Here is a 14,534-nt window from a genome sequence, read left to right as displayed (position 1 = left end):
TTGATGAATTTATCATTAAGGGTCGATTAAAGAAAAGACAAACTCCCAACTAATTTTGCATCTCAGAAAAGTTTCAAGAATAAGCTTTAACTAATTTTCAATAACTTAATACGAGGATCGCCGCAGACATACCCTGCAAACGACAGAAACACACTGATCGACAGTGTAGATGGAATAAATTTTTGATCTTTGGAGTATTGGGGTTAAAGTAGCGTTCGCGTGTATCACATTTTACGTGGCAGCACACAGGAGATTGGCTTCCGAGTATAAATAAAGGTGACCAATCTCCCCAATATGCTCACCCAGCTGCTATCTATCAGTTTAATTTGGCTTTAGCTCAATTCTTTGCCAAACAATGGCACACACTCGGAGTGGTACGATCAAAGAGCTATGGCCTTATGATCAGGATAAGCAGGTCACCAAGAACAAGTTGTTCAGCATGGCAATGGAAGGCAAATGGAAAGAAGTTGCCGAGATGTATGAACAAGAGGAATGGACTCAAACGGCCAAAATCACCAATTCAGGAGACACAGCATTACACATAGCTATCTCCGTTGACAAAGAAGATAACGCCAGACAACTTGCAGAATCAATTCGGGATCCATCCCGACTCAGACTGCTTCTTGAGACGCGGAATGACCGAGGGAATACCCCACTCCATTCTGCTGCATCAATGGGGAATGTTGCCATGTGTGAATACATTGCAACATTTTATCCAGAATTGGTGGGTGATAGTAATAATGACGGGGATACCCCTTTTGTAATGGCAGCACTCCATGGTGAAAAAGCAGCTTTCTTTTGTCTTCACTATATCTGTCTCCCGAAGAAAACAGATGCCTTCCAGTTTTTCAGGAGGAAGAATGGTGACACCGTCCTTCATTGTGCCATTACTGGGGACTACTTCGGTCAGTAGTACTGCAACCGACATATATATTTTCCTTTCTAGTTTACTTCTATACGTAGTAATTTAAAACAGAGGTTGAGAGTATCAGTAAAATAGTGTAGGCGGATTTTGCATTTCAAATAGATTTTGCTGCACTTGAATTGACAGATTTGGCATTCCAAATAATTCACTTGTATCCGCTACTGGCAAGCTCTGTAAATGAAGAAGGAGTCACTCCTCTCCATCTACTAGCGAGCAAGCCTTCAGCTTTTAGAAGCAGTAGCCACCTTGAAGGATACTACAAAATCATTTATCACTGTAAGTATCTCTAAATCGCCAGTGTTGCAAGAACTGATCTGAGAACTCCATCCTTTCTTTCGTAGAGTCGTATCCTTTCTTTTGTTGTTGTTTTGGAAGGCATATTGGTTGACCAGCTCGAGGTGGAAGCATCCGGCAAGCAGCCAGAGAGAACCGATAGTCCCGGGGATAAAAAGAATCTGAATCCAGAGACGTACAGAGCATGCAACGACTTGTTGCAATTGTTTTGGAGAATGGTTCTAGGTGGTAAGTGAATAAATAGATGTATTATTATTATTATCTGTAACATTTTGCAGAAGCCACGCCGTGTAAAGAACACTATGTCATGGCAAATATGCCATTAGATGATGAGAATTATATGGATCATGTTCGAAGCACGCTTGGTCCACTTTGTCACATCTTTTCTTTGGGAAAGGCCAACTCCTTTTTTAACTCATTTAACAATCACAGGGAAAAACAGGAATGGAGAAGAAACAGAGATAAAGATTGAAAGAAAAGATACAGAGGAATCAGCTGCAGAGAGCCCTGAACCAGAGGCAGTACGTCCAGGTGAGAAATGCGCAACCTTGGTGTGTTTGAAAGCAAGCTCTAGGAATAAAATTAGACCTCCAACAAAATACAAGATTTTGAAACTTATAAAATGAGTTTTACAATGTGATGGACAACATATAACCATGTTAATTTATGAACTTCTTGTAAGAGTTTTATTTAAACTCTATGTCCCACACACCCATCTTAATAGAATTTGAAATAGCTCAAGTCTATCAGATTAAAGATGAGTGATAACGGGATAAGAGAAATCCTAAGAGATAAGATTAAAACTCTATCTCTAGTTATAGTCAGATACAAACTCTTAGATTTCTTGATGGTCAGAAATCTATAAATAGCACTGAGGGATTAAAGGGTTCTCACCTACAACATAAGAGTGCCTTTTGCCATCGTGAGACACTTGTGAGGCGAAGTTGCTAGGGTGATCCTTCTCTCATATTAAGATTTAATTCTTCATCAAACTGATGGAGAAAGGTACGCATTTATTACTGTTTATTATTGTGGATCATATGAAATCGAAGATCCGTTTATTAATGTTCATGTTAAAATATTTAACATGTGGTATCAGAGATTTAGGTTATAGATTTTTTATGATCTCGCTATAATATTGCACATGCCGTACATCACTTTAATATTTATTTTCGATCATGGAAGATAAAAATACACACTGTTTTGTCCCGATAATATGCATCCATCTGCTACGCCACGCATATGCATAAAATTATAATTTGACTCTGCATATGTATTATTATCGAATTGGTATTCATGATCTGTATATGAAATATAATATATGTGTGTACGTGAAATTGCATATGTGATTTTCTGTATATTTATGCATATGAAATTGTTTCATTTTTTAGAAACTCTAAACTGCTCTATGATTAAACCGAATGATATTGTTTTCGGGTTTATTTATAAAAAAAAAAAAAAAAAAAAAATTGAAGGAGAGGCCGGCGGCGTGAGGAGGCTGTTATCCTCCTCGCCGGCGTCTATAAAGGTGGCAGTGGGATTTCAAACCCACTGGCCACAGTTCTCTAATAAAAAAAAAAAAAAAAAAAAAAAAAAAAAAAAAAAAAAAAAAAAAAGGAGAGAAGGATGGTGCGGCGAGGAGGCTGAGAAACTCCTCGCCGGAGTTCCTGTAACGGCGGCAGAGGGCTCAAAAGCCCACTGCCGCAGAGGTTCTGTGTTAATAAAAAAAAAAAAAAAATTGAAATCGGAGAGGAGGTGGACCTCGGCAGCGGATGGAGGCTGGTGATGCCTTGCCGTTCTCCTCCTCGCGGGCGAAGACCACCATGCCTTGCCGTGACTCATTGAAGATGCCATGAAGACTCGGCATTAAAGGAAACGGCACTATGTGCCTTTTGATGGAAACGGCGCTGTGTGTATATGAGGAAGAAGAAAAGAAATCTGTAGGGTTTTATTGTGAAAAGCATAAGTGATTGAGTTTTGGGCTGGGCTGTGGGCTTCGGCCCAGTACATTCAATGAACTGATTTATGCTATCTGGACTGTGAGTCGACTGGGCTAGGGCCAGTCTGAGAGAAAAGAAGCAATCGGGCCTATGGGCCACTGATGTGGCCCAGCCCAATAAAAGAACAAAAAAAAAAAAAAAAAAAAAAAAAATTTTGGAAAGCAACCGGGCCTGTACAGTACCTCCGGCCCAAGTCAACATATCCAATTGACTTGGTCTCGGACCGGATTGCTGAACCGGTCCGGTTCAGACCCGGACCGGACCGGACCGGTCAGATTATTAATAATAAAAAAAAAATAATAAAAAAAAAAAATACGAATTTTATTTATTTATTTATTTTATTTTATTTTTTATTTTATTTTTTTTATATACATGTTATTAATGTTATTTACATGTATGAAAATTTTATTATTGATAAATTTGTATGCATGTTATTATTGTTAAATACATGTATTAAATTTTATTAAATGTCATGTGCATGTTATTATTACATACATAAAAATACATGTATGAATTGACTCTTATTATCATGTTATATATTTAATTATTTATCCAATGTGGACAAATGATTTTCATTAAAATTAAAGAAAAACTTGGTTGCCCAAAGGTACAAGATTTTCTTCAATTTTGGTGCACAATCATTAAATTCCATAGTAAGGTGGATATGATAGAGTGAACAATTTTGTGTGTCAAGATCTACCCCAAAGGAGGGTCTTGATGACACTACTAGTTCATCCATCAAAATAAAGGTTGGAGGGAACAATTGTATGTCAGAGTTTACTCCCAAAGGAGAATTCTGATGATACGCTTAGTTCATCCACAGAATTTAATATTGGTGAGAACACTTTGTGTATTAAGATCTACTCCCAAAGGAGGGTTTTAATGACACTACTAGTTCATCCATAATTATTTAAATTCTGATTATTGTTTATAAGTGTCTAACTCAAAGCATTATGTGACGAATATTTTCTTGCAGTAAATGTACCGACTTCATTACATTCACAAACTTCATCAGTTCCTGTTTTGAATGGCTCTAATTTTTCTGAGTGGGTTGAGCGAGTCAGATTCACCTTAGGGGTCCTTGACCTGGACTCATCCCTTACAAGTCCAAAACCACCACCCATCACTGAAGAGAGTAACAGGGATGAGAAAGAGTCATTTAAACAGTGGGAGAGATCAAACAGGCTGAGTCTAATGTTCATGAAAATGACCATATCTGAAAATATTAAAAATTCACTCCCTAGTGTTGAGGATGCCCAAAGTTTTTTGAAAAATACTGAGGAGAGATTTAAGTCTGTAGATAAGTCTTTAGCAGGAACACTGATGGCTAGACTTACCACCATGAAATATGATGGAGCCAAAGGAATGCAAGAGCATATCCTTGAAATGACAAATCTTGCTGCTAGATTACAAACCCTGGGAATGAAGGTAGAGGAGTCCTTTATTGTTCAGTTTATTCTGAACTCATTGCCACCTCAGTATGGTCCATTCCAGATGCATTATAATTCTATTAAGGATAAATGGAATGTGAATGAGCTGGCAAGTATGGTAGTTCAGGAGGAAGTAAGACTGAAACAACAAGGGCATTACTCTGCTAATTTTGTGACCAAAGAAGCTGGAAAGAAAAAGCACCATTATAGTAAAAAGAAACGAATTGGACCACCAAGAGGAAAGGACCCTGGAAATGTTAACCAGGTTCAACATCGTAGTACCAAATGCTACTGGTGTGGGAAAAATGGACACATGAAATCTGAGTGTCAGAAACGTAAGGCTTGGTTTGAAAAGAAGGGTAAGCCTTTTGCCCTTGTATGTTTTGAATCAAACCTTGTAAATGTTCCTACTAATTCTTGGTGGCTAGATTCAGGTGCTAATGTTCATGTTTCTATAACCATGCAGGGATACCTTACAAGCCAAACACCAAGCCCCAGTGAGCGATTCATTTTTATGGGAAATGAGAATAAGGCTGAAGTTTTGGCCATAGGGACTTTTCGTTTAGTGTTGAGTACTGGTCATTGTTTAGACCTTCATAACACAGTTTTTGTGCCTTCTGTGAGGCGTAATTTAATTTCCCTTTCTAGACTGGACTCTGATGGTTATTCCTTTTCATTTCACAAAGGTAGTTTCAATTTGTTCAGAGACTCTTTATCTATTGGTTCTGGGTTTCTTTCCGATGGTCTTTATCGACTTTGTCTCGATAATACATTTATTCATAATACCTATACCCATAACCATGAAATGTGTATTGGAACTAAAAGAAACATGATGAATGAACATTCTTATGACTTGTGGCATAAGAGATTGGGGCACATCTCCAAAGAAAGGTTAGAGAGATTAGTAAAAGAAGGGATACTTCCGCATTTAGATTTTACTAATCTTGAAGTATGTGTGGATTGCATTAAAGGAAAGCAAACCAAACATACTAAGAAAGGTGCCACAAGAAGTAAAGAGCTTCTTGAAATAATTCACACAGATATATGTGGACCATTCTCCACTGAATGTTTTGGTGGAGAAAAGTATTTTATCACCTTTATAGATGATTTTTCACGGTTTGGATATATCTATCTGCTACATGAGAAATCTCAAGCTGTTTCAGTACTTGAGGTATTTCTCATGGAGGTGGAAAGGCAGTTAGATAGAAAGGTGAAAATCATCAGGTCGGATCAAGGTGGAGAATACTATGGAAAGTATGACGAATCGGGTCGTAACCCTGGCCCATTCGCCAAACTTCTAGAACAACGTGGCATTGTTGCACAGTACACGATGCCAGGGACGCCACAGCAGAACGGTGTTGCTGAAAGGCGTAATCGGACTTTATTGGATATGGTCAGAAGTATGGTAAGTAATTCTACCTTACCCAAATCATTGTGGGGTGAAGCCATTAAGACGGCAACTTATATCTTAAACCGGGTTCCTAGTAAGTCAGTTCCAAAAACTCCTTTCGAGCTATGGACTGGTAGGAAACCAAGTTTAAGACACATGCATGTTTGGGGTTGCCCAGCAGAAGCGAGACTTTACAGCCCACATGAAAAGAAATTGGATCCTAGAACAGTAAGTGGGTACTTTATTGGCTACCCAGAGAGATCCAAAGAGTATAGGTTTTACTGTCCTAATCACAGTCCGAGAATAGTGGAAACAGGGAATGCCAAATTCATTGAACTTGGCGAAATCAGTGGGAAAATAGAACCTAGAGATGTGATCATTGAGGAAGTACGAGTAGATGTCCCCATACCTACATCCTCAGAAAAGATAATGGTTCCTCTAATTGATCACCACAATGATACATTGGAACAAGAAAATGATCACTCATCTCAGAATGATAATATCACTGATGAACCAAGTTCGGAGTTACCAGAACAGATAGTCTTACGCAGATCTCAGAGAGATCGGAGACCTGCTATTTCAGCAGACTATGTGGTATATCTCCAAGAATCTGAATTTGACATTGGGACAAGTGAAGATCCACTAACGTTTTCACAAGCTATAGAGAGATGTGATTCTAGTAAATGGATCGATGCCATGAAAGAAGAGTTGAAATCCATGGATCAAAATCAAGTTTGGGATCTCGTTGAGTTGCCTAAAGGATGTAAAAGAGTCGGGTGTAAATGGGTCTTTAAGACCAAACGCGACTCTAAAGGCAACGTCGAACGACATAAGGCCAGACTTGTTGCTAAGGGTTTCACCCAAAAAGAAGGCATTGATTACAAAGAGACCTTTTCTCCAGTATCTAAAAAGGACTCTTTCAGAATCATTATGGCATTGGTGGCTCATTTTGATTTAGAGTTACACCAGATGGATGTGAAAACAGCTTTTCTAAATGGAAGTTTGGATGAAGTGGTCTACATGGAGCAGCCAGAGGGCTACTCAGAAAAGGGCAAAGATCACCTAGTATGTAAGCTTAAGAAATCAATATACGGGCTTAAACAAGCTTCCCGACAATGGTACTTAAAGTTCAATGATACCATTACTGCCTTTGGATTTAAAGAAAACATCGTTGATCGATGTATATACCTAAAGGTCAGTGGGAGCAAGTTTATATTTTTGATCCTGTATGTTGATGATATCTTGTTAGCTAGTAGTGATCTTGGCTTACTTTATGAAACCAAGGGTTTTCTATCCAAGAACTTTGAAATGAAAGATATGGGTGAGGCATCCTTTGTGATCGGAATTGAAATCCTCCGGGATCGAAAACAAGGACTGTTGGGTTTGTCTCAGAAAAATTATATAGAAAGAGTTCTTGAGAGATTTGGCATGAAAAGTTGCTCATCACTTGATACTCCGATATCAAAAGGTGATAAGTTTAGCCTATCACAATGTCCTAAAACTGAGTGGGAGCGTAAAGAGATGGCAAAAATCCCCTATGCTTCAGTTGTGGGGAGCTTGATATATGCACAGATTTGCACGAGGCCAGACATTAGTTTTGCAGTTGGCATGCTTGGGCGTTACCAGAGTAACCCAGGGATGTCTCATTGGAAAGCAGCAAAGAGGGTATTACGATATCTGCAAGGAACTAAGGATTATCAGCTTACCTTTAGGAGAACTGACAACTTAGAGGTAACTGGATACTCAGACTCTGATTTTGCCGGTTGTTCTGATAGTAGGAAATCTACTTCTGGATATGTTTTCCTACTAGCCGGTGGAGCGATCTCATGGAAAAGTATGAAGCAAACTATCACTGCTTCATCAACAATGGAGGCTGAGTTTGTGGCATGCTTTGAGGCCACAGTGCATGGTTTATGGCTGAGGAACTTTATCTCAGGGCTTGGAGTTGTTGACTCTATAGAAAGGCCGTTGAGAATTTATTGTGATAATTCCTCTGCAGTTTTCTTCTCCAAAAATGATAGGTATTCTAAAGGTGCTAAACACATGGAGCTCAAATACCTAAGTGTCAAAGAGGAAGTACAGAAACAGACAGTGTCCATAGAACATATTAGTACTACGCTTATGATAGCAGACCCATTAACAAAGGGTCTAGTAGCAAAACAGTTTAAAGAATATGTTGACAGAATGGGTCTTATGATGTAAACATGTTATTGAGCTCATATATCTTTTATTTTGTTTTTGAACACTTAATGATATCTATTATGGTTGTTTTGTTTCTGTTTTCTTGTCTTTCCAATTCTTTGTACATTGAATGGTTTGGAAGAATGGTGACAAGATAATGTCTACAACAGACATGAATTGGAACCCAAGGCATTACGGTATTAGCCTTAATTATCCCAATTAAAGATCATGTAAAATTGGTTGCTGGTGTTGTGGTACATGGAAGGGAATTTGTTGATTATATAACAAAGGACCGCCATGACTCGCATCAGTAGTTGATTTAACATTGATATTACAGAACTCATGTAATGTACTTTGAGCTATGAAAGTTTCAGGAAATGAATTTGCGCAGTATGGTTAATTCCTGTAATAAACCCATGAACGGAAAATATTATTTTATGGGCGTATGGGCCAAGTGGGAGAATGTAAGAGTTTTATTTAAACTCTATGTCCCACACACCCATCTTAATAGAATTGGAAATAGCTCAAGTCTATCAGATTAAAGATGAGTGATAACGGGATAAGAGAAATCCTAAGAGATAAGATTAAAACTCTATCTCTAGTTATAGTCAGATACAAACTCTTAGATTTCTTGATGGTCAGAAATCTATAAATAGCACTGAGGGATTAAAGGGTTCTCACCTACAACATAAGAGTGCCTTTTGCCATCGTGAGACATTTGTGAGGCGAAGTTGCTAGGGTGATCCTTCTCTCATATTAAGATTTAATTCTTCATCAAACTGATGGAGAAAGGTACGCATTTATTACTGTTTATTATTGTGGATCATATGAAATCGAAGATCCGTTTATTAATGTTCATGTTAAAATATTTAACACTTCTTTGTATTAGATATCTATGTAGACCCGTCATTTCTTTCCTAGAGTCGTATCCTTTCTTTTGTTGTTGTTTTGGAAGGCATATTGGTCGATCCACTCGAGGAGGAAATACCCGACTACCAGCCAGAGGGAACCGATAGTCCCGGGGATAAAAAGAATCTGAATTCAGAGAAATGCAGAACATTCAACGACTTCTTGCAATTGTTTTGGAGAATGGTTCCAGGTGGTATGCGAATGAATAGATTTTTTTATTATTATCTGTAACATTTTGCAGAAGCCACGCCGTGTAAAGAACATCATGTCATGGCAAATATGCCATTAGATGATGAGAATTATATGGATCATGTCCGAAGCACGCTTGGTCCACTTTGTCACATCTTTTCTTTGGGAAAGGCCAACTCCTTTTTTTCCTCATTTAACAATCACAGGGAAAAACAGGAATGGAGAAGAAACAGAGATAAAGATTGAAAGAAAAGATAGAGAAGAATCAGATGCAGAGAACCCTAGACCAATGCGAAGAATTAGTCCCGGGAACAAAGAGGCTCCGGCTTGTCCAGAGAACTACAGAATCTGCAACGACTTCTACAAATTGTTGTGGAAAATGGTTCTAGTTGGTATGTAAATGGACATATTTGTATAATTATCAGTAACACATTTTGTATCCTTTTTTTGCAGAAGCCACACTGAGACAAGAACACATGCCATGGCATATACGCCTGAGATGATGATAATTATATGGATCTTTTTGCGAACCCTGCTTCAGCCACCTTGTTATATATATATATATATATATATGTATATATATCTTTCGTTTTGAAAATGCCATTGTTGAGACTTAAAAACTACTGTCACATTCAAAACTAATCGCAATATTACTCAACGACACTAGCCTAGACTGCTAGTGTAGAATTTTGTTGTTATATATATGGCTCATTTCTAATATTCCGGTAAAGTTCGAACTACTTTTCTTTTCCTCAATTACCAGTCACAGGCACAAATAGAGGAAAAACCAATGCGAAGAAAGTGCCAAAGGCAAGACATGGTGAGCAATGCATAACTCTATTAATTGTGTTTGAGAGGAAGATTTAAGATAGAAACTAAGCTCCAGTAAAATAGAAGATTTTGAGAGGCAGTTTTTTGGACGGATCACATTGTTCATGAACCAAAGAGCTCCAGTAAACCATCGATCAAACTCGTTTATATATTCACTCATTTCAATGAATTGCTTCTATTGTACAGGAGTTGATGAGTTATTTCCAGCTAATTATCGCACCTGCATTGAATTTGTCAAGCTTGCGAACAAGGCATTGCTGATGTTTCTTGGATTAGGTATGTTGGTAGTACAGGGATTAATATCCTTTATAATTTCAAGCTTAAAATGGCCTAAATAGATTGATACAACATATATATGAGTTCTACAGGATAGAATGATATAACATCCGACAGTAATCATGTGCCACATCATCGTACTTCTTGCATATTTGTAAAATGCATTGAATGCAAGTTTAGATCCCTAAGAGCATCCTCATCTTATTCTTTATCTCCATCCCTATAATTTAACTCAAAATCACATTTTCTCAAATTTTTTCCTAAATTTTATTCATCTTTCAAAAACCTTCTACATCTCATTCCCCATCTTTATCTCTATTCTATTAAATAATATTTTTCTATTCTTTTTTATTACTTTTTTCTTTCACTTCTATTTACAAATTTAACTACTCAATATTTTTTCTTATTTTTTGAAATATTACTCTAGTGAATATTTTAAACAAAACTTTAAATTATTTTTTTGTGAATATGAGAATATTTTTAAAATTAATTTTTTTTTATATTTTTGTAATTAATTAAATTATTTTTAAAATTATTATTTAAAACTATAATAAATATGAATATGAGAGAAAGTGTAGATGATTGAAAAATTATTTATTTGATATATTAGAATAAAATATTGATAAAAATGATTTAGGGAATGAATAGTGAGTCTCCAAATATGAGGACTTACTGTTTAGTTCCTAAACCTTTTCCCTAAAATAGGGATCCGGATGTGGGGGGCATTTTGATCAAAACTTCAAAATAAACCCTAAATTATGGGGAATATGGTGCTTTGGGGAACCGGATGGGATGCTCTTATGTGGCACTACAACAAAATTTGTTGTATCCTTGTAACACATAACAGATATAAGTACTTATGTAACATCTTTTTTTTTTTTTTTTTTTGTTGAAGTTTTGCATCAATAATATATTTAGTATGTTAATTAAAAGGCTTGAAAATAAATGTATTCTCGTGTGTATCATGATAATAAGGACTCAGTACCGCAATAACAAAGATGGAGAGTAACAAACGGAAGCACGTATGGGCCGTTCAAATCATGAACGAACTTCTACGACAATATCATTCGACATATGAAATTGCTTCCACATCTAGGGTTGATGTGGCCGAGTTAGCACAATCCCGAACAAAGGAATTAGAAGAAACAACGGCTTACGATCTTGATCCAGATCAACTGATCAGTAGTGAAACTCCGCCCACTGATTCTATGAAAACTACTGGAAGTGATGGTACGTACAAATAAATTTTTGATTTCCTTTAAGCAATAAGTACATGTAACATTAATATAAGTTTTAATAATGAATATGTCGCAGACAGTTTGATCAAAGCCCAAAAACTTGTGTTATTGGCAGGGATGGAGAAAACCCTTAAAACGGCGAAGATGATCTTATTAATTGATTCTAAAAGTGGCATCAACGATATTGTGAAGAAAGTACAAGAACTTTTTCCGATTTCCATTCAAGATAGGAATGCTGAGAACAAGAATCTAATGATGCTCGTAGATCAGCCTCAGAATAAACCTCCTGGAATGCCAAAGAAATTAGAGACTCCAATATTACTTGCAGCCAAGAATGGTATCGCTGAAATTGTGGAAAGAATCATAGAAGTCTGTCCAATTGCCATTAATGACGTGAATTCAGATAATAAGAATATAGTATTGTTGGCGGTGGAGAACAGGCAACCAAAGGTATATGAACTCTTGAAACGACGAAATATCTTGAAAGAGAGCATGTTTAGACAATTGGATAAAGAAGAGAATAGTGCCCTGCATCTTGCGGCAAAGCTTGGAGACAAACAGCCATGGCGGATTCCCGGGGCAGCATTGCAAATGCAATGGGAAAACAAATGGTATGAGGTACGACTGCGAATTATGTTTATATTCCTGTATGTCTAACTACTCATTAATTTTGTTTAAAAACATTTTGGGGATTCAAATCTGTGTGTTAAAAGGGGCGAGAATAAGCATATATGCATGATATCTTTCCCCAAACAAGAGAAAAGAAAAGTCCGTGTATTTTATTACTGAAGTTTTGTTGGCAAATTATATATGACATACCTAATACTTGATACTTTGCTTGGTTTCCTGCGTGTAGTATGTCAGGGATTCCATGCCCCATACCTTTTTCCCCCGCTACAACAAGGAGGGCAAGACCCCAAGCGACTTGTTCACGGAAACCCACAGAAACCTTGTAGAGGATGGTAGCAAGTGGCTAACAAACACTTCTCAATCCTGTTCCGTCGTAGCTGCACTCATCGCCACAGTGGCCTTTACCACCGCCACCACTGTCCCCGGAGGCTTCGAGAGTAATGGCACTCCAGCGCTCGAAAACAAGCCTGGTTTTGACCTCTTCGCGGTCTCATCACTCGTTGCTCTCTGCTTCTCGATCACGGCCTTAGTCATGTTCCTCGCCATCTTAACATCACGATACCAAGAGAGAGATTTTGGCAGGAACTTACCTAGGAAACTCTTGCTGGGTTTAACATCTTTGTTCGTGTCCATAGCCGCGATGCTAATTTCATTTTGTGGGGGCCATTTCTTTGTGCTGAAGGAGGAGCTAAAGTTAGCGGCGGTTCCAGTGTATGCAGTGACATGCCTACCGGTGACGTTTTTTGCTATGGCGCAGTTGCCTCTCTATATTGATCTTTTACGGGCTACCGTATCGAAGGTGCCACAACGCAGCCACAAGGTGGATCCCTGACATTTTTTATTCCATTTGTGTGCGGATGCTACAATATCTCTGCTTCCAGCAGCTGAACCAGCAATTGTTGAGAGCGAGTTTTTATCGTGTGACATATTTATATAAAATAAAAAAGAGATTAAAAAAATAATTATATATAAAATTCTATCTCCATAATTTTCTACATAAATATAAAATATTTTATATTTTATAGCTAAAATTCTCTGCTTCCATAATTTTTATCGTGTGACATACTAAGGCCACATGCATCCTTGAAAATAGATAAAATATAGAAATTATACAAAATTTTGGGACTAGGAAAAAAAATTGGAATTATATTTTCCTTTTGGATTCTATATTAAAAAGCCTAATATTGTATAACAAAAAACTTTGAAATCCATATTAGTATATTTATTATTTATTCTAAACTTAGTTTAAATTACTTTTAGTACTAAGGCCACATCCTTGAAAATAGATAATATATTGAAATTATACAAAATTTTGAAACTATAGAAAAAAAATTGGAGGCATTCCTAAGTATATTGAATTTTAGAGAGCATAAGGGGATAATGATTATTTTGGATAGGCCATTCTCTATATTTATAAAATTATAAATAAAATTCATGGGCATTTTGAAATTCTAAAAAAATTTTGAGGGGTCAATGCGAACGTGGATCCACCGTTGACTGCTTCATTGGCTTATGATACAAATTGACATGGTGGCTCTTACATTTGCCAGTGTCACGTCAGTTGATAAGTAATTCTATATTTAATTTGTTTTCAAAAGAATAATGCTACTCACATTGAGAGTGGTTTCCAAAAAAGGCCATCGATTGTGTTTAAGGGGTTTAGAAAATGTTTGAAAAGAAAAAAAAAAATACAGCATTAGTAGAAGTTCTCAATGGTCTTTCTTTGTGGTTTAGTCTAACCCTTTTTAAAACTGAGTTAAGTATCAATATCACGTCACTTTGTACGCCCTTGTAATAATAAATACAGTTGCCTATTTAAAACAACAAATGTTTTAGGGGTTTAAAAAATGTTTGAAAAAAAATTACGCTATTGGTAGAAGTTTTTTATGGTCTTTCTCGTTGGGTTTAACATTACCCTTTTCAGGATTGAGTTCAGTATCAATATCACATCACTCTTTACGCCCTTTTAATAATAAATATAGTTAATTTGTTTTAAAAAAAAAATGTTTTAAGAGGTTTAAAAAATATTACAAAAAAATTACACATATATACCATTTGTAGAAGTTTTCGATGATGATTTTTCTCGATAGATGTAGCATTACCATTTTCAGAATTGAGTTAAGTATCAATATCGCATCACTTTGTATGCCCTTGTAATAATAAATCACTACAAGAGAATTAGTTTTTTTGAGACAAAAAAAATTGTCTCAAAAAACCCAAATTTCGTCCCTAGAAATTTTT

General features: G+C 36.7%; 1 protein-coding gene across 1 annotated transcript; it reads left to right on the top strand.

Moving 5' to 3' along the window:
- The first annotated feature begins 219 nt into the window (after positions 1-219).
- On the top strand, positions 220-13,237 carry LOC122314989. Its single transcript, XM_043130652.1, has 11 exons — positions 220-905; positions 1,052-1,201; positions 1,301-1,447; positions 1,652-1,750; positions 9,176-9,322; positions 9,525-9,710; positions 10,082-10,138; positions 10,336-10,425; positions 11,401-11,655; positions 11,779-12,281; positions 12,520-13,237. Exons 1-11 carry the CDS (start codon positions 356-358, stop codon positions 13,123-13,125), a joined length of 2,790 nt encoding a protein of 929 aa, XP_042986586.1. The 5' UTR covers positions 220-355; the 3' UTR covers positions 13,126-13,237.
- The last annotated feature ends 1,297 nt before the right edge of the window (positions 13,238-14,534 follow it).

The sequence above is a fragment of the Carya illinoinensis genome, chromosome 7, assembly GCF_018687715.1.
Source record: "Carya illinoinensis cultivar Pawnee chromosome 7, C.illinoinensisPawnee_v1, whole genome shotgun sequence".
NCBI classification, from domain to species: domain Eukaryota; kingdom Viridiplantae; phylum Streptophyta; class Magnoliopsida; order Fagales; family Juglandaceae; genus Carya; species Carya illinoinensis.
This window is presented reverse-complemented; position numbering and strand designations above follow the sequence as displayed.